Below are 26,377 nucleotides of genomic sequence, written 5' to 3'. Positions count from 1 at the left end.
GTTTTTGTGTTTTCTTTTTTGGTGATATCTCTGGGAGATCATAATATAAAAAAGTTTGAGGACCATTATTTTATTGCTATTTGATGTGTGTAATTCTAAAAGCATTTTACTGTGTTATCTAAGGGCTTTCTCTCTTTATTGTGGTTTGATTTGGTTATACCTTCCTTCCTACCACCTGAGTCAATTGTCCTGAAGATAGTCAGAATATTCCTTTTTCCCCATTGCCAGTTCCATACTCTCTTGTGCTACCAGCATCATTCATCATCCTCTCCTCCTTTGAGATCCTCTTTAAAATCCCTTATCACTCACCCTATATCCTGGTTACTGTTATTTACTGGTCCCCAAGACATTCTCATTCCCTTCTCAATGAGTTCAGTTGCCTGGCTCACAGACCCCCCTCTGCCCTCATTCCTTCACCCATGCTATGACACTTTAGCAAACATGTTGTTGACTGAGAAACCCTAACCTCCTCATTCCTTGATTCACTAAACTCATGACCTGCTCCTCCACTTTGATTGTGCTATCATTCACAAGTGGTAGGGTTCCTTTAGCTGAACGTAATCTATAACTCCATTTCCTCCTATACCTTGTTCTTCCAAAACTTTTCTTTGGACTTTTAGTCCCCCTATCCCTTAGTGCTTTCCTAGGCTATCATCCCTACTCTGGCTACACTGCCTTTCCTTCCAAATCTCAACCCTTTAATGAACAAGTTTAATTCTATAGTATCCACACTTGCTTATATTTGTAAAGCACCTAGCACAGTACTCAGCACATAGTAGGTACTTAATAAATGCTTATTCCCTCCATCACTAGTGCTTGTCATTCATATATTGACAAACCTCAGCCTTGGATTACTTTTACTATCTGCTATATCTCTATCTGCTCATATCCTGCTAAAACTCATGTGCTCTTGAACTAGAACCATGCTAACTTGATCCATTACAGATTTTTGTTAGCAAATCTGAACCAGGCCCTGATAGTAGCAAGGCAGTTTTTTTACTCCCTATTTGATTCTCTGCTTCACACCACAAATAGTTTTGTTCTGAACTTTCCAGTTCCTCTTCAAGCTTCCCACAGTAACCCTTTTAGCTAGGAATTTGATCATTTGCCCCATACTTTACCAAGAAAATCAAGGCTGTTCACCGTGAGCTCCCTCTTCTCTCATTACATATTCCTACAATATCATGTGCTAAGAACTCCTTTACTCTAGTCTGTGATGAAGTGGCTCTTCTTGCTAAGGCCAGTCACTCTACATGAACCCTTGAAACTCTTTCCCATCTTTTCTAGAATATTGTCCCTACTGTTATTGTCCTTCACTTCTCTTCAATCTTCCATCTTATCTACTGATTCCTTCTCTGCTGCGTACATTCAGGTATCACCCATCCTTTAAAAAAATTGGGGTTTTTTTGGGGTTTTTTTAGGCAATTGGGGTTAAGTGGCTTGCCAAGGGTCACACAGCTAGTCAGTGTCAAGTGTTTGGTCTGAGGCCAGATTTGAACTCAGGTACTCCTGATTTCAGGGCCAGTGCTCTATCCACTGCGCCACCTAGCTGCCCCCCCAAAAAAAAAAATCATTAAATCCTACCATTCCTGATACCTGTAATCATACTGTATCTTTCACCCCTTTCTCAGCCAAACTCCTTGAAATAGTTATGTTTAATTATTATCCCCTCATTTCCTAACCTTGTACATTCTTCTAAACCCTCTACAATATGACTTTCATTCTTAATACTCAACTGAAAATGTTTTTTTTCCCAAAATTACCCATGATCTTTTTTAAAAATATTTATTCTGAATTTAAACACCAAAAAGAGTATTACCATACTCACACAGCAGAACAAAAAGGATTCACAATGCATTGCCATTGAATAGCACCTACATTTTTTTGTTGTTTTTTGTTTTTTAGGCAATTGGGGTTTAGTGACTTGCCCAGGGTCCCACAGCTAGTGAGTGTCAAGTGTTTGGTCTGAGGCCGAATTTGAACTCAGGTCCTCTTGACTTCAAGGCTGGTGTTCTATCCACTGCACCACCTAGCTGCCCTTAGCACCTACATTTTTTAAAGTATATAATAAATTCTACCCATTACTTTGAGAACTGTACTGCTTGTCTCCGCTTCCTTCTGAACTTCCTCCTTTTCTCTTCTGTGCATTTGAAAAATGTTCTAATGGCCCTTTTATTTTTGGCATCACTATTGTTAATCTTGTCCCACTGAAAACCTAGTGAAAGAAAGGGGAGAAATAATTCATGTAATATAAATATAATCAAGTCAAATGAATCCGCACAGTGACCATGTTAAAAAAATATGTCTTTCTAAACATTAACATCCATCAGTTATCTGTCAGGCGGTGGGTAACATGCTTTATTATAGGTCTTCTGGAGACATCATTATTGCATTAATCTGAGTTCTTCAATCCTTTAAAATTGTTTTACTTTACAACTTTGCTGTCGTTGTATAAATTATTGTCTGGATTTTGCTTACTTAATTTTGCACTAGTTCATACTACCCAGAATTTTCTGATATCTCTCTTGTCATTTTCTATGGTACAGTAATGTTCCATTACTTTAATATGACATAATTTGATTAGCCTTTACCCAGTTGTGTAAAAGGCAATTTAAGGGGCCCCCCCCAGATCCTAGTTTTTTGCTTTTATTTCCTTTTTTCTCTTCTACTACTTCCTTCAGAATCAGAAAATTTGTTTTGTTTGCAGCTATTTCCTCCCCAAAATCATCCTACCTTTTAATATCTCCCCTTCCTATCCACACTTATTTTCTTGTTGAGTTTTTCTTCACCAAGCTCTTTGTGTATGTGTTCAGACCTCCTTCGTCCATTTTAGATAAGAATGAGGTACATCTGATGCCTGCTCACCTCATTCTTTCCTCCACATAGTATAATCTCACATATCCCAGTTCTACCCCCTTCTCCCTCCATTCTATAGTAGTATTTTCCTCTTCTTACTTTATCTTCTTTTTTTCCCTTTTCAGGCCTTCAGAACAGAACCATTCCACTCCCAGGTCTTCTGTTTTTCTTATTAATTCCTTCTCTTTAAAGATATTAAAATTCTGAAGAGACATTAGGGTTTTTTCCCCCTATTAGAATGGTAACCTACTTCATCATCATATAGCCCCTTCCTATTGCTCAGATAAATTTATCTTTCTAGGTTTCTTTTGACTTTTGCATTCATTTCAAATTCCTTTCTCAACTTTGATCTTTTCATCAGAAATGCTTAAAAGTCTTCTATTCCATTAAAAATCCATCCCCCCCCTCACCCCCATATTATACTCAGCTTTTCACCATTCTAGATTAGGTCCTCATTCCTTCTTATCTGTACTGTTGAAATAACCACTCATTTAATCTTCCAGCCTCGTTTCATTCCAATTCCTCCTCCAAATAGCTACCAAAGTAATTTTCCTAAAGCCTGACTATTTTACCTCCCTATTTGGCAAATTCTGGGGGATCCCTGTTACCTCTTGGATCAAATATAGACTTTACTGTTTGGCATTTAAAGTCCTGCTTATCTTTCCAGCCTTCTTACATATATTAGTGCCCTCCACTTACTCAATATACGTGCTGGCCTATTTGCTGTTCCTTATACACAGCGCTCCATCTGCTGTCTTCATAGCTGTGTTCTCCCTCCTTACCTCTGCATCTTGGAATCCCTGGTTTCCTTTGTGACTCAACTTGAGCATCAACTTCTGCATGAGATGTTTCCTCATCTTTCCCACTGAAAATGCCTTCCACTCTAAGGTTGCCTTTTTTTCTGCTTTTTATGTATGGGGTGTGGGGGCGGTGTTCTGTATATTCCTGCCTATGTATTTTGTATATATCTATATGAGTACATGTTGTTTTCCTCTATTAGAATACAAACCACCTGAGGCCAGGGATTGTTTCATTTTGTCTTTGTATCTACACTGCCTAACATAGCGCTTGGGACATATTAGGAATTTAATAAATGTTTGAAATTGCTTATGTTTCTGTTGTGTTCTTCTGTTTATTGAGCTACATGCCATATAAAAACAGCCATACCTTCTAGCATTTTATATCCTAAGATTATTAATACACAGATAATATTAGTTTTTGTAACACAACACTATTATAACTTTTTTTATGGTTGTTGAAGGTTAAAGTAGAATAGAGGAAGGGTAATCTGAAAGGCATAGTCTCCTTTATGTATCTATACTTGCCTATAAACTGATTGCCAAGAGAATTATAATGGGCAGCTTTAATTGAAAGGAAAGTGACCCTTTTAAGACTATTTAAAGTATTTGAGTTTTGAAAAAAGAACATAGGTATATAATATTGCACCAAGATTTTAAGTCAGTCTTTAATAATAGTTGCCGGTAATATTTTTTTCCTATAAAGTGGTAAGAACGTTATTTTATTTGGGAAGGTCTTTTTAAGGATTCTTTTACTTTTCAGATTATCTAAATATGTTAAATATGCAAGTATTTAAGTTTAAAAAAGAATATAATGCACATCTATTTTTTGCATCCTGATTCTTCTTCCCCTTCTGGTGAATAAAGATATTCTATGGATGGAATTAATTTTTTTTCTAAACCTCAGTCATATCAAATAATAATCTTACCTTGTACCTTTAATATGTGTTTAATAAATACTTTTGAATTAAATTACATTAAGGCCAGATTTCATCATTTTCTCTTCATTCAGCAAACATGATTCATTGGTATCTTTTTCTTTTTTTCCTTTTTATTAGGGTAACTATCACTATCTTCTTTTTCTCCTCAAATTTACTTTTCAATATTCTTGAGGTACCTAGGCTATACAGTGGATAGAGTGCTGGGCCTGGGGTCAGGAAGACCTGAGTTCAAATTCAGCCGCAGACACTTGCTAGCTCTGTGTTCCTGGACAGGTCACTTAATCTTTTTTTTTTTTTACCTCAGCTTCATCATCTGTAAAATGAAGATAACAATACCACCTACCTCACAGAGCTGTTAGGATTAAATGAGATAATATTTGTCAAGTGTTTAGTACAGTGCCTGGCATGTGATAGGAGCTGTATGAGTACTTATTCTCATCCCCTTCCCCTCCTGCCAAAAAAACTTTTCTCTCATAACAAACGTAGTTACACAAAATAAAATCCACATATTAGCCATGTCTGAAAATGACAGCTCATTCTGTACGTCTAGTCCATCACCTCTCTTCCAAGAGGTGGGAAGCATGATTTGTCACCAGTCATCTGAAATCACAGCTCTTAGGTATTTCACAGTTGTTTTCCTTTACAATGCTGTAGTCACTGTACAGATTGTTAGCCAAGTTCTCACTTTACTCTGCTTCAGTTCATACAAATTTTCCTTGTCTTCTCTGAATCTGTTATGTTCAACATTTGTTATGGTTAAAATAGTCCATTATATTAATATGTCCTAATTTTTGAGACACTCCCCAGTTAATGAGCACTCTCTTAGTTCCACTTCCTTGCTGTAACAAAAAGTTGCCACTATTAACATTTTTGTATATGGGTCCTTTTCCTCTTTCTTTGATATCTTTTAGGGTATATGTCTAGGGCTACCATGGGTCAGAGACTGTGTACAGTTTAATGTCTTTTTGGGTACAGTTCTAGATTCTTTCCAAAATGGTTGGTAAGGTCATGATTAATCAAGATTTCTTGGAGGACCTGACATTTGATGTAACTTTAATGGATGAAATTATTGTAGAGGGGAAGAGGGAATTTCAAGCATAGGGAACCTCATGAGCAAAGACGTAGAAGTGAGAGTGCAGTGTGTTTGAAGGAAAAACAAATTCGTTTTGCCTGGAATGTATAGAGGAGAATAATATGAGAAAAACTTGGATATTAGTACTTTCAGATTTGTCATTTCTTGCTGTAATTATGTGATGTTCATGTTCTTATATTTCCTTCAAGTGAGAAACCCCTACACGGGACACAAGTACCTCTGTGGAGCTTTGCAGTCTGGAATTGTTTTGCTTCAGTGGTATGAGCCAATGCAGAAATTCATGTTAATAAAGGTGTGCTCTCTATATTTATAGTTTATTTTCTTTTTCTAATAAATTATAAAGAGCTACTACTGGTGTCAAAATTAAGTGGAATTATAAAAGTATCATGTCATTTGTTAAAATTTCTTACCAATTTTATTGTTTATTTAGCACAAGTAAATTTAATTTTGTTAAGCTAATCTACTTCAGAGAAGCTTCACATTTTTGAAGATTGAGTTAAATCTATACAACACATTTTTTAGAAACTATTACATGCTTCATGTTTTAAGTTCTGTTAAAAGTAATGCTTTCTGGAATTATACCTATGAGGAAGTGAATACATATTCAGTATCTGTCTGAATGATAGGAAAATATGTTAACTAAAATTCTCTCATTTATTTTCCTATAGCACTTTGATTTTCCTTTGCCCAGCCCTTTGAATGTATTTGAAATGCTAGTGATACCAGAGCAAGAATATCCCATGGTGTGTGTAGCTCTTAGCAAGGGGATTGAATCAGGTCAGGTTGTTCAGTTTGAGACAATCAACTTGAACTCTGCATCTTCATGGTTTACAGAAATTGGTGCAGGTGAGTAGAGTTCTTTTCTCTTTTAGAATATGGGGGGCTGCAGCTCCAGCCTTGGAGTCAGGAGGACCTGAGTTCAAATGTGACCTCAGACACTTGACACTTGCCTAGCTGTATGACCCTGGGCAAGTCACTTAACCTCAATTGCCTTAAAAAAAAAAAAGAATATGGGGTGTTGTTTGTATGTGTAACAAAAATAAACATAACTAATTTTTAAGCTTTTAATTGTTTTTAGAATACATATTGTCTTCTCCCTGACCCCCCTCCCATGATAAAGAGAAAATCATTTAAATATAATTTAATGCTTTAGTCAGGAGTTAGTTCATTATATCGTAGTACAAGATAATTTACTAATGAAAGTTTGTCAACTTCAGCCCTCTCCCAGCTGAGTGTCTATGTCAGGAGTGGGAAACTTGCAGCCTTGAGGCCACATGTCGTTCTCTAGGTCCTCAAGTGTGGCCCTTTGACTGAATCCAAACTTCACAGCACAAATCTTTTTATTAACGGGCCTTGAAGCCACAGGTTCCCCACCCCTTGTCTGTGTTATTCCCTCTTTCAGCCAATGGGACCCAGCTGGCCAGTTCCAGTTGGGTAACCAAGTTTGTTGTCCCCTGTCCCTGTCCCTGTCCTTATTCTTCATCCTTCTCCCTCTCCCATCTTCTCATATGTCTTCTTTGGGGCCAAATTTGGTCTTTATAATTTCATAACATTCAGTTTTTATTGTTTGGTGGGTGTTCTTTCTGTTTACTTTGTTGTACTCATTGTGTTTTCCTGACTCTGCTTATTTCACTTTACATGAGTTCATGGAAGTTTTTCCGTGTTTTCTGTATTCCTTTGGTTTGTTTTTTCTTACAACACAGTAACGTTCCATTGCATTCATTTACCACAATTTGTTTTGCAATTCCCAAATCAGTGGGCATTTACTTTGTTTCCAGTTCTTCGCTATTACAAACATTTAGAGCAGAACTTTTTATTTTAGCATTCACGTGTGTGCATGCATGCATGTACTTGTGTGTGTGTGTGTTGCCTTTTTGTCAAAGACTTCCCTGGGATATATACAACACAGTTTCTAGGCTGCATTTATGGAAATTTTAGTCATTGACTAGCATAATTACAAATTGCTTTCTAGAATGGTTATACTAATTCATAGCTTCAGCACTAACAATGCATTAATATGCTTGTCTTTCCACAAGCCCTCTAACATTAACTATTCCCACTTTTTGTCATCTTTACCAGTTTGTGCAGTTTATCTTAGTGTAATCAAGTACATATGTTCCCTCTGATTCCTTGTGTTTTTAATAGATTGACTCACCTCTTCTCACAATGGATATAAATACATTATTCCATTTCCATTTTTTTACAATTCTTTTTTGTGCTTAGTTGTCATCTCACTGGACTTAACTGAGCTAGTAGTGTGATATGTGGGTTTTGTATGTATCCAACCAAATACTTGGTCACTTTTCCCAAGTACATTCGTTAAATAATAAATCTTTTCCCCAGTTTTTAGTTTCTGTAAGTATGTTAAGAATTTTGGTTTTTGATATATATTTGCAGGTATGACTAGTAGTCATAATTTCTTCCAATGATCTATTTCCTTTTTTACCTATAACCAAATCGTTTTGATAACTGCTTTGTAACAGGTTTTATAGTCTGGGAATGCAAATCTACTTTTATCATGTTTCTTTGTCACCATATACCTCGACAGACCAAACTTAATCCTCATGGGTATGTTTAGCTTTTATATCCTCTTTTCTTGCTCAAATACCTTATTCTAAAAAAGATGAAGATGATGATTACGATGTTAATTACTGTTCGTTTTGTGTCCATAGTTAGCTGGAAACCCAAAGAACCAAAGTTAGAGCAGAATTTTAAAATGGTATATATTTTCCAAGTTCCAGTTTCTGTGTTTTGAAATTTTTTTAAGATTACACATAATTATAATCTTTTTTTTCCCCTTTCATCAAGGCAACCAGCAGTTAGATTCCATCCATGTGACACAATTGGAAAGAGATACAGTTCTAGTGTGTTTAGACAGTAAGTACTATTCTCATCTGTTTTCTAAAAATTTCTGTAATTGCAAAATTTGACTGTATTGTTTCAAAAAGTTTCATGGTTACTCCATTTCAATTCATGTTGACAATAGTTACTTCTTTTTCAGTAAAAAATAATGATCATGTGGTAATTAATTCAGAATTATCTTTATTCTCCATAAGATGTCCAATCAATTTTCAAAAGAATATTCTTTCATACCTAAAATATTCAGTTTACTCTCTACAACTCAAAAAAAATTATTAGGAAGTAGTGGAATTTGTTAATCTAGTACTGATTCCTAGAAGATACTCCTTTTTTGACCAGTTTAACTGGCTATAGTAAAGCCAGTCTAAATTAATTTTAAAATTTAGTCATTTCTGCAGTAGTGAAAAAACATTTTAGAGAATATGTTGTAATGTTTTCTCTCAAATTTCAGTATTACTTACCTGAACTATTCTATAGACTATAGATTCCTCATGGAATCGTAGAATTTGAAGCTAGAAGCAGCAGCATTTAAAGATCAGTTAGCCCACTGTCCTACAGATGAGAACACTTTGTACCCAGATGCTGTTATTGCCCCAATGTCCTTTCTTGGGTTATCTTCTTGTCACAAGGAGTAAGAAAGACTGAGTATTATGGAGTTGCCCTGAATGGCTGCAATAAATTCCCATCTTTTGATTGATAAATCAATAAACATTTATTAAAGCAGCTATTATATAACAGGCTGTTTGCTAAACACTGGAAATATAAAGATAAAAGGGGAAAAGTTCCTGCTCTTCAACAACTTACATCCTAATAGCATACAGACAACTGGAGTGGTCAAATTGCCATCTTCCTCACGCTATTACATAGTGATAATTGATGTTCATAAAATCTTACAAAATCATGAAATACCCTATGATTTATCAAGGAAATTGAAATGTACTTAGAATAATTTTAGTGCTTTATATATTTCACTGTATTCTATAATGGTAAAATGTGTTTTAAAATAATTGTAAAGCACCTGTTTTATATAGGACACTGTACTAGGGAAGGGAGAAGATATAAAGTGTAGTTAGCATTCCCTACTAGAGCTTATTATACAGTAGGAGAATGAGAAGCAAACATAGATCATTATAATGCACAGAGTCTCTGATAAATGCATCAGCAAGTTGCAAAACCATGCCATGTAATAATAGAGGTCCTTATAGATATGGGTGACTTAGGGAAGGCTGCATGCAGGAGTTGGTATTTTAAAGGTAAAAAGTGCTAGATTTGGGGTCCTAGGACCTTTGTTCAAACCCTAAACTTTGTCAAGTCACTTAATTTCTCTGGGCTTCTGTTTCCTCATCCATAAAATGAAAGGGCTGGAATAGATGACCTGTGAGGTTCTTTCTGAATTGAATCCGTGAGCCCGACCACAAACTGTGTGACCTTGGGCCAGGCATCTAACATCTGTTTGTTGCAATTTCCTCAGCTTTAAAATAGTGCTAATAATAGTCCCTACATGTGAGGATTGCTATAAGGATCAGATGAGATAATCTTTCAAAAACACTTAGTGTAGTGCCTGGCACATACTAGGTGCTATGTAAATGTTAGCAATTGTTGTTTTTGTTATTAATTGGGGGAAATTTCTGTATTAGATTTGTAAATATAATACCTGGTAATCTCTTATTAATTAGAATTTTATTAATTAGAATCAATAAAATACAATCATAAATTTCTTCATTACTGAATTTTTTTTGTTTCTTAAGAGAAAAAAGGGGATTTGGGAGATCCCAGGCCCAGGAAACAAGCTGAGTCAATCAGGGAGTAATACTACAACCAGGATTCCATAAGGCAGAAGGTGGATATTTTGCCAAAAAGTATGGTTATGGATAAATGAGAATTTGGTTTTTAAAAAAGAAGAGATGCCGTAGTCAAAATGGAAATTGAGCTAGCAAGCTTAAAACTCAGGGAAAGTTGAGAAGTTAATGTGCATTTCTTATCTTAGCTCTTACTAAATTTCATAGTCCAATTTATTTCCTCCAAGGAAATTAAAATGTAAGAAAATGTATTTTTTATACTTTGTGCAAATGAATTGTTAGCATAATCTAGTTTTATATTATTTATGAGTTAACTAATAATTTAATTTTGTGGAGGGATATAGCCCATTTTTCTTAAAGTAGTACATAATTTAGTTGACATTAATGTTTAAGTGATGTATTTATGAAAATTCAGTTACAGAGATTAAAATTTTTCCTATATGCTTTATAAGTAAGGAACTCATGATATCTACCTTTTGTTCAAAGGAGACATCTTAATAAAGAGTATTCTTTGTAGAAATATATATTAAATCATACCCAAAAAAACCCCCCTGACTTTTTACTGACTATACATTGATGAAGAGAAAAAGAAGGTACTTTTCACTCAGTTATAATTATTTTCACTTCATCAGGACTTTTCTGTCTACCTGCTTATTATACATGCATATCAGTTTACATTTATTTCTATAATATTTATTCCATGCTTGGTCTTTGTGGATTTTTTTTTTGAGGGTTTGTGAAAATTGTAAATCTTCAAGGAAAACTGAAGTCAAGCAAGAAACTAGCATCTGAGCTGAGTTTTGATTTTTGCATTGAATCTGTAGGTAAGTCAGTGAGTTTTTCTTCAGTATTTTTTATAGGAAGATATGTTTTGTTCAAACTACATTTAGGTTACTAGGTCATAGCTAACTTTTTTAAAATTTCTAAATATTTTAAAGTTTGAAATTACATTTGTTTCTCTTCATTGTCCCCTTTACTGCATCAAGTGAGTTACATTGAGCCCAATTCTTTTGATACCTTGGAGGTATTTGTGTGATGTGACAATATTAGATATATTAAGGCTTTCTTATCTGTAAAGTGCTGCTTGGTGTGTTGTGATGGTGAATGATTTTAAATTCCTCTTATACCTGCAAGACTTGCCCCTTGAAGACAGAACAGGTTGTTGTTGTTGTTTTTTAGGCAGTTGGGGTTGGGTGACTTGCCCAGGGTCACACAACTAGTAAGTGTCAAGTGTTTGGTCTGAGACCAGATTTGAACTGAGGTCCTCCTGACTTCAGGGCCAGTGCTCTATCCACTGCGCCACCTAGCTGCCCCTAAGGCAGAACAGTTTTAAGACTGACAAATATACTTATTTTATTTTATCCTTCTGATTGCAATGTGTCTGTATATATTAGGGGAAATATTCTTTCATGTTTGCTAATCTTTACACAAGAAATATTATTCATCTCATCAATTATATATAGATAGGTGAAGTGTGGCGCATTAAATGGCATGTGTTTGAGAGAAGGCCTATTGGCAGTAAAATTTGTGAAAAAGATTTTGTGAACTAGAATTCTTTTTTAAATTGGAAAATTGACATTGCCTTAAATCAGAAGTTAAAAAGTCTTGGTAGTTTCCCTTTGGGACATGAGAAAATTTTTGATTATAACAGTTTACTATATTGATATGACTGTCACAAAAACTTAAGCTTTATTATTAGGTGCAAATTGTATTTGAAAATAAAGCTAGTCATTTGAATGTGAAGAATAGTATGATCCTATGGAAAGAGCATTGATTTTAGGGATGCCTTCTGGCTTATAACATGGGTCACTCGGTGATGCAACTGGTAGAACACTGGGCCTAGAGTCTGGAAGACAGGTCTTCCAGTTCAGATGCTGCCTCAGACACTTAGCTATGTGACCCAGGGCAAGTCACTTAAATTGCCTCTGTTTCCTCATCTGCAAAATGAATTGGAGAAGGAAATGACTCCAGGATCAGCCTAGGATACCCCAAATGGGGTCACAAAGAGTCATGCATGATTAAAATGACTAAACAACAATAACAAAATCTGGCTAGCAGTCCATATGTTACTATTGTCATTATTTAAACCAAACCTATGGTTTCATTAAGAGGAACTCCCTCTGAGGAGAGTTCTTCTACCAGTTCAGACTGGTACCTGCTTTGCACTTCTAGTATTAGAGGATTACCCAGGACACTGAAAGGTGGGACTTTAACCCAAGTTTTCCTCATTTTGAGGCTGGCTCTCTATCCACTAATCTACTCTGCTTCTCACTCACAATTGCCTCTAGTGAAAGCAGTGTTTTCTTGAAGCAGCCTGTGAATCCATCAGTTGTAATTTATTTTAAATGGTGGACAAAATCATACTGCTAGAACATTCTTCTTAAAAAAAAAATCAACCTCACGTCCCAACTAAATTATAAGGTATCTAATTTCTATGAATAGCAGGGCTATTGTAAGGACTTTATCTGATAACATCTTGCTTACCTTTTCCTGCCACTTCCATTTGAATTTTTGTAATGATTTTGTTATGTGGACACCCTAGTTACTAAATCCCAAATCACATTATTTATTACTGATTATCTAATTCATTGGTAACCTATTATTGGAATCTAATTATTAGATATTTTATATCTAGACTCTGCCTAGTGTCTTGTAGCCTATGAACAAGTTTATTTTTTAAAACCTAATTTTGTGACAGAGACAATACAGAAGTTACTTAATAAATCATGATTTTATTTTACTGCTATGTTTTTTATTGTAAGAATGGTGTTTCCATTGTTTCATCCAGTTAAAGAAATAGCTGTGGGTTCTAAAATTGACCTTAAGGTCATCAAAACTTTATTCTGGTGTAAATGAGTACATAGGTTATATAATTTTGAAAACTCATATAAACAATTATCAACAAATTACTGAAGCTCGGAATTGATTGGCTTAACTACAAAAATGTTGGGAATTAATGGTCTAGAAACTAATGGTCAAACACTAAAGGAACTTCATAGTTCTTTTGTTAAAATTGTTTGACAAAATTCATAATAAACCATTGTATACTGGTTTTAGCTTAAAAATTTCACTTTCTGGTGTTTCTTTTTTAGTATGCCTTCAAGACAGTGTATTAGCCTTCTGGAAACATGGAATGCAGGGTAAAAGCTTCAAGTCAGATGAAGTAAGTTACTATCAGTTGTTTTCATTGATTTTCAGTGATTTAAATTTTTACGATTCAAAAGGCCTAAGGGACATTACCTGTTGTTTTGTCTCTGTGTGGGTTTCTTTAGAGTCTCTGCTCTGTACTGATAATACATTTAAAGTTGGGGAAGGGGGGCAGGTTAACTGAACCATTCATCCTACTCACAATTAAAGTAACTAATAAGATGGTGCCTTTATAAGATTGAAAATACCCTTATTCAATCAACAAGTCAATTAAAGGCATTAAACTAAGTGTGAAAAGTCCATACTCAGTTTGGAAAGATTGAACTGGAAGAAATGAAATGACACTACACAGGAAGTTTGTTGAGTTTGCAACCAGTGACTCAGTCATTTCCTCTGGAGCCTGTGTAAAATATCAAGCTAGTTTAGATTCCAGCTTTCAGATGTCTGGAGCCAGAGGAGAGGCCCCTGAGAAAGAATCCCTTGGGGTACTGGAGAAGAATGTTGCTCCAGCCCCACAGTTCCCCTCCTTGACTAGCAGATGAACTTTGAAGGGTCAGAAGATTGAACTTGTCATCACTATCCTATCAGTGTCCCTAGGACAGCAGTGGATACAGTGAGAGAAGGCAGCTTCAGGACAGCCCAGCAGAAAGCTACGCTGTATGTACTTAAGGAGAATTTTTTTTAAAATTTTATTAATTTATTTTGATTTATCAACAATCACTTCCATATGCTTTTGAGTTGAAAATTTTTCTCCCCACCACCCTCCCCAAGACAGCGCATAATCTGATATAGGCTGTACATTTACATTCCTATTAAACATATTTTCACATTAGTGAAGTTGTAAGTAAAAATTAAAACCAATAGGAGGAACCATCAGAAAGATGAAACAAAACTCAACAGAAGGTAAAAATAACTGATAGCAATTCAACTTCCATAGTTCTTTCTTTGAATGTGGACAGCATTTTCCATCCCAAGGCCTCTGGAGATGTTTTAGGTAATGCTGAGAAGGGTTCAGTTTAACAATATTAGTCATCGCACAACGTTTCTGTTATTGTGTACAAAGTCCTCTTGGTTCTGCTCACTTCACTCAGCATCAGACCATATAAGTCTTTCCAGGTTTTCTGAAGTCAGCCTGTTCATCATTTCTTATAGCACAATAGTATTCCATTACATTCATATACCACAACTTGCTCAGCCATTCCGCAATTGATGGGCATCCTCTCAATTTCCAATTCTTTGCCACCACAAAAAGAGCTGCTATGAATATTTTTGTACATGTGGGTCCTTTTCCCATTTGTTTGATGTCTTTGGGATATAGCCCTAGAAGTGCTATTGCTGGATCAAAGGGTATGCACATTTTTGTAGCCCTTTGGCCATAGTTTTAAGGAGAATTTCGTGAAGGCCTCACCAGGGGGGGCCAAAGAATTTCCATTCCAAGAGCTAGAAGTTGTTACCCTCTTTGCTACCTCATGTGTTCTAAGCTTGAGCCCACTTTCCCCCAGACTTCTCTATGGACTTATGACCCTTGAATTGGGGGGGATGTTTTGTACCAGCTATTTTATTACAATTCATAAATACTTCTAAAAGTTAATGAACATCAACTGATAATTATCGGGAGAAGCACATTGATGGAATCTAATGAGAGAAGATTGCTTATGGAAATGCAAATCTTCACAACATTCCACTTGTTGTTTTATTTTTTAAGTACTTGGTAGATCCAACATGTTAAGCTGTTCTTAACTTTCTGTCCCAGAAGTTTTCATCTTCTCTTCTGTGCATTATTTTTATAAGCTTCATTGGCACTCTGTTTACTTTTCTTCTTTTGGGGGGTTGGGAGGCATCACTGTTGTTAGCCCCTTTTCTCCTCCTGATTCTCTCTACCCTCTGCCTCCAAGTGAAAAATAACCCTTTCTTATAACAAGTAAGCACAGTCGAACAATACAGTATTTTGTCTCTCCTTGTATCCCCAGCACTGAGCACAGTACTTACAACATAGGAAACATTTAATAAGAGTTGTTGACTGACTAAAGAGAGCAGAAGGAAGCCTAGGCAAGATAGTTTTAAAAGTAACCCATAGAATCTATTAGATACTTTTTTAAAAAGCTTCCACATACCTCAGACCTTCTTCATACCTCTAGCAAAACTTCAAAATACTCAGCAGACCAAATAATAATTAAGAAATCCAATGAGAAATTACTCTTTCCACCCCAGCTATCAGCCAGAAACCCAAAGCCAGTAGGAAAGGGGACTTACCAGCCGCATCACAGGGCAGCCTCCCAGCATGACTTGAGACAGCTGAGGTTTTATGTCTTTGGGTAGTAGGCCCCAGGGGAGGGGAGGGCACCTGGGAAGTTCTGGAGAACACCTCTATTAGTGGTAGCCAGTATGGGGCCACAGCACTCAGACCAGGACACCCCAGGCCCAAGGGCTCTAAGGCCCTCCAGAGAGGGCCCTGAAAGCTCAGTGCTTTGTACTCAAATATCCAGGAGGACCTAACCCCTTGAAGTAGAAGTCAGCATGGAAACCCAGGTGACCCCTGAGCAAGACCAAGTAGAGCCTCATTCAAAGGGGATGGAGGGGATGGAGAATGGCCCTGGCACAAAGCCCAATTCAGGAACTTTTAATATGGAGAGACAAGTGAATCAAAGAAAAACATCAACCATTATAAAAAATTGTTGTAAACCTAGAGATCTCTGAAAAGGAGATAGTAACTCTGTAATAGCTTCAAAAAGAGACTAGTGGCCTTTCTTACAGTGTCTAGATCAATACCTACAAGAAATGAAGCAAGAGGGGGCAGCTATAGAGCACCGACCCTGGAGTCAGGAGGACCTGAGTTCAAATGTGGCCTCAGACACATAACACTCACTAGCTACGTGACGCTGGGTAGGTCACTTAACCCCAACTGCCTCACCAGAGAGGAAGAAAAAGTCACTGGTTTATTGGGGCAGCTAGGTAGTGCAGTGGATAGAGCTCCAGCCTTGGAGTCAGGAGAACCTGAGTTCAAATCTGGCCTCAGACCCCAATTGCCTCTCAAAAAAGGAAAAAAAAAAAGGAATCCATCTATGCATCTCCTGAGATAAACTGCAAAAGGAAAAGTCTCAGGAATGCCGTAGCCAAAATCCCAAACTTCCATGTCATAGAAAAATATTGCAGGTATCTCTTAAAGGAATTCAAGTACTAACCAGCCATGGTCAGGTTTTTTGTTTAGTTTTTAGAATAGCGGGTGTTTGAGTATGGTTATAGACAGAGAGGAAACAAATGAAACACTAAGATGCTAATTAATGGAACAGATTCTCAGAAAGTATACAAGAATAGAATACATGGGTAGAATTGATGCCTCTACTTTTCTGAACTACTTATTACTGAGCCGCCTATAACATGTTCTGCAAAACTCTGCACATATTCTTGTATTCATTGCAATTGCTTTGTGTATTCGTCTTCTCTCTCCAACAAGACTATAAACTTCTTGAGAGCAGAGACTGTGTCTTATGTGTGTCTTCTGTATTTCTCACAGCTCCTAGCTAGGCTCTTCGTAAATTCTGAATTTATTTGAAAGAATTGTTGTCTTAAGTAAATGCTTGTTGTTATGAAAATTTGTTTACTGTACTTTTCTGTTATATATGAGGAAAACTTTCATAGTTATGATTTGGCATGCTATCTAACCTGACTCATACTATTAATATTTTTTAGGTTACCCAGGAGATTTCAGATGAAACTAGAGTTTTCCGTTTGCTAGGCTCTGACAGGTAATAATTAATTTTTAAAAAATTAAAAGGGTGCAAATGTTTTGTTCATGTAAGTGAGTCTGAAAATTCTAAAAATGGAACTCATGCTATACTCAGCCGTTTTAGAGAAAATTTCTAAATTCCTTGTTGAGATGATCTAATATTTTTAGAGATCTCTTACTGCTATAAGAGTTATTAGTCATGATCACTCAAAGTTAAAATTAAAAGGAACATATCTTTGTTATGAAAATTATCAGACCCTATAATTGCTCTAAACAATTTTCTGATCATTCTCTAATAAGTATTTTAAAAATCAGATTGGATTTTCAACACTTACCCATCCATCAAAAGGAATACAATATTCCTTGTTTATTGTGAAACTCAGTCAACATTAAAGAGTCTTAGCTCTCTTTGTGGAAAAAATTAAAGATAAACCCCAAAACGTACCATTTCACAAAGTTGTTTTAGCTCCCCCCACCCCATCCCTACCCTCCACCACGTTCCTTTTCCTTCTTTCAAACTAGACTACATAAAAAACAAAATATTCATTCTTGCTTGCTTGCCTACCATAAAAGTAACCTACTCCATGTAGATTATAGTAGTGTTTATTGACCATGAAAAACCAGTAAATAACCTTTGTAAAAGCCCTTGATTTACTTTTGTCTGAACCTTCAAGTAATGTTTGTTTAAAATACAGATTTCTTCTTTAGTTAAAATATATAATATCCTTTTGAAGTGCAGAAAAATGGGGCAGCTAGGCGGCGCAGTGGATAGAATACCAGCCCTGGAATCAGGAGGATCTGAGTTCAAATCCAGCCTCAGACACTTGACACTTACTAGCTGTGTGACCCTGGACAAGTCACTCAATCCCATTGCCTAGCCAGTAAAAGTACAAAAAAAGATGTTAAAATTTGGATCTATAATAGATCTATGCTTTCATCTTCTGATGCAGTTGTCAACCTACCTTTCCTTCTCCCTCCATACCATCTCATCTTATGTGAATCTTATCTAGATAGTTTATTTAACATGCTAGAGATCTCCCTCTTGATCATATAATATCTTGGGTTGTCTATCAGTGGTCTCATTCTTGATACATGACAAGTATATTACTTTTTTCCAGTTACAAATGTGCCTGGACAATGCTTTTACAGTGCTTCTCCCTTGAAAGTCGTACACTATATTTTATTAGAGTGTATTTGTATCCATCATCTATCTTACAATTGCTCATTGAATGATTTGCAGTTTTAATTCTTACATTGCTGGTCCCAATAACAGACTGTCCAAGGACCAGGTTGGTTAAATACAGACATCAGAATGAGCGGGTTAGCCACTAGATGATAAATTTGGGGGCAGTGGTGCAAAAAAAAAAATCAAAAGTCGCACTCAGTCTCATGCACTCCCTTTCACTCTTGCAGTGATGGCAGTAGAAAGAAAGGCACACCATTTTTAGACGGTTTGTAAATATTAGTTTAACTATTGGTACTCTAAGTATGAGATCTTTTCCTAAAAACTAGTGAATTAACAGATACTAGAAGAAATCAACATTAGTTTTGACATGAAATGAGAAGATGTAAAATGGATGGCTCATAAGTTTTCCACTTTTAGGCAAATAAAGCAGTTCTCAAGAAAGATGTAGAGCTGAACAAGACCTTAAGAAACCCATAGAGTTAAAATGACTTGCACAAGGTCACCCAGACTGTAAATGGTAGAGAATAATTGGTTTTGCTATGTTTCCAAAAGCAGTAAGAAAAATATTTACATGAGATGGTTGGTTATCTCTCATAATACTCATGATGAGTATGGGTAGGACTGTGATAAAAATAAATGCAACTTATTAACCAATAACCATTGCAAAGAATGATGAAATAAATTCCATGAAGAATTTGACAAGATCTACATATTTATTCAGCATAAATTTTGATACTCAGTTTCATGTGAATGTGATACGAGGCAGGACAAGGAAATATTATTTGGGAACAAGAAATAAGATACTCAAGCCTTGTAAATTACTCAGAAGCTCTTATCTATATGTTATGAGTATTTTCTTCCAGAATATAAAAGGTACTGGACTACGTCACAAAAAATGAAATTGACTCCATCATATAGGAAATAATTGGCTACTGGTATGGGAACCATATCAGAATTATCTTGCTGTGCAGTCTATTGCCTGTACATAAAGTAAAGCTAAAAATTAATATCAAGTTAGAAGAAAGGATAAAGATGAGAAGAGGCTACTGCATGCAATTACAACAATGCCAAGTCATCCTTTTTAAATAAGAAGTTGATTCCTAAAAGTAAGAAATGGATAAAAATAAAGACCTTGACTCTCATCAGTATTCCTTAGAGAAATTTGCAACCCTTTTGATAATCTTGTAGAGAAGATGGCGAGATTTGGATTAGACATTATTACAATCAGATGGTTCAGAACTCAAAGTATAATTGTAAAAAGTTCAATATCAATCTGGCAGAAGCTCTTCAAGGAAGTACCCAGAGGTCTGTGTTTGGCTTTGGAATAGTTAACATTGTTATCAGTGGCTTAGATAAAGCCATAGATAATTGCTCGTCAGACTTACAGATCACTGAGTCATTTGTTGGGAGCTGGAAGGGATAGCTTCCCACACACCAGATGACAGAGTCAGAATCCAAAAGAGTTTTTTACAGGCTAACATGTTGGGCTAAATTTAATAAGATGAAATCTAGTAGAGATACATGTAAAGTTTTTCACTGAGGCACTAAAAATTCAGCTTCACCAGCAAAAAATAGGAACAGGACATGGGTACACAGCAGTTGTTCTGAAAAGATGTTGGGTGGTGTAGTGGCCTGCAAGCCCAATATGAGTAAGTGTGATGTCCTAGACAAAAAGGCTGTGGTAATCTTGGGCTACATTAAGGGGGGGCATAGCTTCCAAGATTAGACAAGCAGCAATTATGTTCAGCTGTGGATTTAAAAGGACATTGCTAACTTGGAGAGTGTCCAGAGGAGGGTAACCAGAATGGTAAAGCCCATGAGTCCATGTCACATGTGAATCGATTGTGGGAACTGATAAGAGAATACTTATGGAGCAGGCACACAGTTTATCTTCAAATATTTCAAGGGCTGTTTACTGGAGGAGTGACTGGACTTGTTCTGTTTGGGTCCAGAGTCGTGGGTGGGAGCTGTGAAGAGGAAAATTGCTTCCAAAAGTTCCTGTATTTTTCCTTTAGAGGTGATAAGTTCCCCCTCCTTGGACTTGAAGCAAAGGATGACCACTTGTCAGATATATTACGGTGGGAATTCCTTTTGTGTATGAATTGGACTAGAGAGATGGGGAGCGTGTGGTCTCAAGGCTACTTCTGTGAAGTTTGGATTCAGTCAAAGGGCCACTCGTGAGTCCTTAGAGGGGCACATGTAGCCTCAAGGCCACAGGTTCCTCACCCCTGGACCAGAAGATGGTCTCTGAAGTTACTTCCTTACTCCCCAAATCTAATTCTGTGAACGGCCATAATGATAAGACTAAAAGAGCCTTACAACCACTGCATCGAGGACACGTAAGATCCTTGCCAGCCAGAGAAACATGATGACCAATGGCAGCCCCATTTTAGCATACAGACTCATTTGTCATCACAGAGGACAGTGGCAGGAAAAAATTAGCAAAAGTCAACAGGGGGAAAACATAACATACAGAAAGTATGGTGTGAGGCCAGAGCACATGGTGGTAGAATAGCAGAGCAGAATGTAATGGTGGTGGCAAACAAAGGGAAAGATGGGAGGGCAGCAGATTATGAGCAGAGAATGGAATTTTAGAATTTGAGAGCATGGAGGTGGAACAGTTACTGCGATGGTGAGATCTAAGGTATGTCCCTGAAACCATGAAGGTACGAGTTATGGGAGTTAACATGGGTGTTAAGCAGTTTGATGAACTCAGAATCTGAGGTGTTCAGGGAGCACACCAACAGAAATATTGAAGTCCATCAGTAGGAGAATAGGAATAAATGTGGAAACAAATACTGAACCAACTACTGAAGAAATCCAGGCACCTGAGTCAGGGGGATAGTGACCTGAAGGCTAATAATAAGTAATTACACGAATCAGGGCAGAGTGATGAAAGGGTAGAGTTTGTTTCGTGAGCACAGAGGACACAGTAATGGCACCAGAGGGGAGGATGGTCTGGAAGGATCTACGAAGGAGCCAGGAGTTTGCCCGTTCCTTTTGGTCACTTTGTTAGTGTGGCAGGAGAGGAAGAACAGCCTATCCTGGAGAGAGTGGTCAGGCACAGGCAGGTTTCCATGAGTGCCAGAAGATGAAAGAGGGATAAGAGGAAGAAGTCCAGAGTTAAAGGGCTTTTGTTAACAACAGAGCAGAAGTTCTGCTCAAGTACTTACTGGCTGTGCAATGAAGAACATGTCGCTTGACTTCTCTGAGGCTTAGTTTCTTCATCTATAAAATGAGGTGGTTGAACTGCATGACTTTAAGGTCCTTTCCAGCTCAAAATGTTAGTATCATATATAAATGTGAGATATGTTGTATTCCCTGTCCCTAATTTCAGTGGTAGTCAAATTTAATCTTCAGTATTTCTTTCTGTCGACTTCCCTCTCATCCTCAGGAAAGTTACCGTGTTCATGGTCCATAATTGTTCCTGCTTACACATACCCTAGAGAGACAGGGCAGGAGAGAAAGGCGATGAACATCAGTACTTTCATCATGATGCCAGTTTTCCCACTACCTTGAGAACCGGTCTAAGTAAGAGACCTCTTGATGAATTGGGCCTGTTTCACTGATTCTCCCAGCTAGTCATTATTAGTAGTATTTTAGTATTATATAATTTTCTGTTTCTGTTAAAAAATGAGCAAAACTTCAATCTTCTTAAGTTTTTAAAAGAATTTTATTGATACATTTTGGCTTGCATTGCCGAAAATTGCCCCCTCTCTACCTCCTTTATCCCCTCCCAGAGCCATCCTATATAACAAAGTTTTCTGATTCCTTAAGGTCAGATATTGCCAAACTACTCTATAAAGAATTTTAAAGCTTTTAAGGAATTGAATGTAAAGCAAAGTTGTAGTCTTATGAGAATGTGAACTGTGAGATGAATTTCTGGTGCGTTCTTATTCGAAGCATGAAATACATGCTTTTACTTCTAAACAGTTCTATTGTTTTGGTTTAATTGCAGGGTTGTTGTTTTGGAAAGTAGGCCAACAGAAAATCCTACAGCACACAGCAATCTCTACATTTTGGCTGGCCATGAAAATAGTTACTGAACAACACCCACAGAAATGACAGGAAAATGAAACTGGACCCATGTGAAAAATGCCTTCAAGGAAATGAAATACAAACTGAAATATTACTTTCTTTCTTTCTTGTAGGTGACATCTTAATGATCTGGATGTTAGGGTAGGATTCAGTACTTTCTGTAGCTGGAAACAGCTATTATATCTCTTGCCACTATGTGGTGGTTATATAAAGTTTGCTTAATAAAAGCTATGAGACAAGTAGTCGTCTTCTTAGTTCCTGGAAGCTCACTTTAAAAAAAAAATTTGCAACCAAGGTGCCATATCACTTTAAAATAACTCATGTGATTGTCTCTAGACTGGTTTTAGCACTGACAATTCTTTCATTTGAGCATGGCCTTATTCTTTCTTAACGAGTATGATTTTGTAGGAATTTTCCCCAATCTCTTTACTTTTAAATCAGCCAATCTGTATGTTTTTGTAAAATAGAATATTTAATTTTTATTTATTAATCTGCTGCTAGAATGGTGTAATGTATCTAACTTTTAGTAAAGGATGGTTGCAAAGCAGCTTAAATTTTTTTACAGTTTAAAGAAAGGGTTTTTTCCCCTAAGCTTAGTGCTTTGTTAGGAGTTATGGGTAGTATATCAATTTGTTGTTTTTTCCTGTTTAATTGCAATTTTATACAAAAAGTATTTTGTAATACAATTTCATGCAGATTGCCTTAAAGGGGAGCTTCATACATCAAACTAATAATGTAGGGTGCATATAGCAGTATAATGATGATGACTGAGATATTATTAGAAAAGGGCATGTGTGACTGTATCATGGAAGTGTCTTCTTGACAAAAGTAGTATTCCTTATTACGTTATTGATAATAACTCATGAGACATTAATCTTTGCGCACATCTAGCCATTCCAAATGTAGGAGGGAAAGTATTTAACTATTTATGACACATTTTATTTATACTGTGCCAGAAGGAATACCTATAAAGTAACTATGCATGTGTTTTAGGGTTTTCATTTATGCATGTGGTTGTTCACTTGGGGTCCGGTAAAGAAGAAAAAATGCCTTTAAGTGAAAGATAATTCCTGATGGGATAGTATAAATACATATTATGAGAATCAGTATTCTAAAAATAATAAAACTTAAGAGTCATTCTTTTTAAATTTTTTCCCCCTCTGCCATCTTATGTGCCTCATTAAAGTCATATTGGTTCCAGTTGTCTGTATTAATTTACTTAGCATTGATAATATTATACACAATATAAAGAAGAGGTTTTTCTCCAAGAAACTGGGTTTCATTTGACCTGAATTAAACTGGGCAATGTTACCTATAAAAAATTTCTCTGAAAAACATGGTGGAGTTTTTTCCTTATATTTCTTACATTTACTTGAAATTTTTTCCCCTAAATGTAAATGTTTCCATTCTTTGGTCATTTTAACAGGGAAATGTGGTAACTAATCTTTCAGTCCAATTCCAAAAATGTATGATCAGTGCCTTGCATCTAATAATGGGTGTCAACAAACTCTTTGCAGAGCTCTAGACAGATGAAGACTACCGTGGTTGCACCAGAGAGTGCTGTCATGATACTCATGCTGTAGCCCAGAATTGGGTGAGGCATCAAATGGCATCACACTGAAGAGGTATGCAAGATATCCCATCTGACCTTGTGCCTTTGTTCCACCAAAAACATGCTTGGTGAATCAGCATTATCAGGAATATCCTGTCACTTCTATGGGAATGTTATTACAAAGAAGTGATTGACCAAAGTTGTTGAAACAGGGTTTTATGATCTCACAATGCAATATGATGATAACATAAAAAGTGTTCTTACAAAATGATGTTGTTTGGGGCATACTTACATCAATTAACCCATCAACAAGCTTTTAAACATCTACTATGTGCCAGGCACTGTGTATGGGATATTGCATATATGTGAAAATAGCAATCAGTCAGCCAGTAACTTTATCCGCTCCACCCCATTCATTGCCTGTCAAAGCCAAGCCTAACCAGAGATTGGGGGGGGGGGGTCACAGCACGGCAGGACTGTCACATTTGGTAATTAACAAATAATTGGCAATTTTGGAAGACAATTTTAGTTTAGTGGTGAGGTCAGAATCCAGATTGCGAAGAGTTGAGAAGTGAGGAGAGGAGAAAAAGTAGAGACCACAAGAATAGGTAGCTTTTTCTGAGTTTGATTGGGAAAGGGAGGAGAAATATAGGGTGACAGTTTGAGGGGATGGTGGTGTGAAGATTTTTCTTTTTAAGAATGGGGGACATTTGCATCTATGCATCAGGAGAGGAATCTTTCTCTGCCTCGCCTCTTCCTTCCCCCCTTATTTCTGCCTCTTAACTTTTCTGGATTCCTTCATATCTCACATCTCATGTTCTGCCAGGAGTCCCTGGTTCCTCCAGTTGCCTAGTGCCTTCCCCTCTGATATGAACTTTCATCTGCTTTGTATCTATCTTATGTGTATCTAGTTATTTTCATGTTGTTTTTTTTTTATTAAAATGTTAGCTCCTTGAAGGTAGGGGCTATTTTTGCTTTTCTTTGTTTTTCCAATGTTTAGTACAATGCACTGGTAGGTACATAATAAATGCATGTTGGCTAACTAAGAGGGTTGAATGTGATGATTTTTAAAGTCTTTTCTAGCGATTACATTCTTTGATCATTTTATCCACGTTTTATCAATGAGGCTGAAACTTACAGATCAAATAGTAAATGCTGGGTCTCAAACTTAATTCTACCACTACTACAATGTTTTTTCTCTATGTCAGACTTTTCATGTGCTTACTGTGTGGGTTTAAGCCAAAGACATTCATCTAAACTCCAGGGCCTTCTAAGTAATTCTGCAGCATCAGATTGGGAAGAAAAAGGAAATTAGCTGAAGTCTGTGTGGTATCCCCTTTGTGTTCATTCTCCCAACTTTAACTCACTGGTAGGTTGGGTCCCCAGAGGGGCAGCTGCTATACATCAGGTTCTAGGAATAACCCTGTCAGTGACTACTATCACAATAACTCATGAGCCCCTATGTAGTGCCTCCCAAACATGCAGGAGATTCTATTAGGATTTAGAAAAGGCATTTATTCGAACGGCATAACAGTTCAAAAGCATTTTTAAAAAATAAAGAAACTTAGTAAGACTCTTCCACAGATATACAGAGTCCATGTGGGTAGAATAGGCAGACACTGAAAGGTACAATAATGGTAAAGCCCGTGTTGAGGAACGTGTATGGCCAAGGCAACTCACTACTCTGGACTTGCAGAGCCTGCATGTTCCCTTTCTCCAGGGAGTTTTAGTGAAAACTCATTGTGTACGTCTCAGTGGCAGATGAGTAGCCCATTGCTAAGCTGCTCTGGCTTCCAGTAGCATGGCGTCAGCTGGGCTTAGTCCTTTCGGGTGATGGCTGGGCAGATCCTCACCAGAGACACATTCTGCTGAATGGGTCGATCCATCCATGAGCTGCTGAAGTCTCTCCACCTCCAGCCTCGGGCTCAGTTGGGTGTTAACTTTCTTCTTTCTACTGGGGTGTCAACAGTGCTCTCTTTTCCAGTGGAGTGCTATTATGCTCTTTCAGAAAGGCCTAGGACCTTTAGTTCAGGATTGGCAAAAAAAATTCTCCAATTCTGTTCTCTTAGGGCCTCAACTCTCAGGTCTGTCTTCCCATAGGTGGAAAGGAGAGAGTCCCTCCTGTTGGACAATTAGTTGTGTTTCAGAGCTGTTTCCTCAGTGAAGGACCCTCTCCCACCCCACCTCCAACTAGTTGTAGCCATATATTTATAAACATATCCCATATTTCCTCTTGAGTCATGTAAATAAGTGGCTGAAAACCAAGGTAGTGAGGTAGTCTGTGCCCCATGGGGGTAAGTCCATTGCCTTTTTAAACATAATTGAGCATAATTAAAGCATAATTGAGAACCCTTCTAAGTGAACTTGAGGAAAAGACATTTT

At 36.9% G+C, this 26,377-nt stretch overlaps 1 protein-coding gene across 2 annotated transcripts in view; it reads left to right on the top strand.

Moving 5' to 3' along the window:
• Positions 1-23,643, top strand: part of MAP4K5 (mitogen-activated protein kinase kinase kinase kinase 5) — a 176,488-nt gene extending 152,845 nt beyond the window's left edge. The window contains exons 26-32 of one of the 2 annotated variants that reach the window (XM_020991307.2): positions 5,876-5,979; positions 6,356-6,533; positions 8,496-8,564; positions 11,077-11,169; positions 13,438-13,508; positions 17,183-17,238; positions 22,364-23,643. In XM_020991307.2, the coding sequence (XP_020846966.1) occupies positions 5,876-5,979; positions 6,356-6,533; positions 8,496-8,564; positions 11,077-11,169; positions 13,438-13,508; positions 17,183-17,238; positions 22,364-22,451 (659 nt within the window). In that variant the 3' untranslated portion in view covers positions 22,452-23,643. The other variant, XM_078150348.1, reaches the window with a different exon arrangement.
• The last annotated feature ends 2,734 nt before the right edge of the window (positions 23,644-26,377 follow it).

Source organism: Phascolarctos cinereus, unplaced genomic scaffold (assembly GCF_003287225.1).
Source record: "Phascolarctos cinereus isolate Bilbo 61053 unplaced genomic scaffold, phaCin_HiC Scaffold_2;HRSCAF=192, whole genome shotgun sequence".
Taxonomy (NCBI): Eukaryota; Metazoa; Chordata; class Mammalia; order Diprotodontia; family Phascolarctidae; genus Phascolarctos; species Phascolarctos cinereus.
This window is presented reverse-complemented; position numbering and strand designations above follow the sequence as displayed.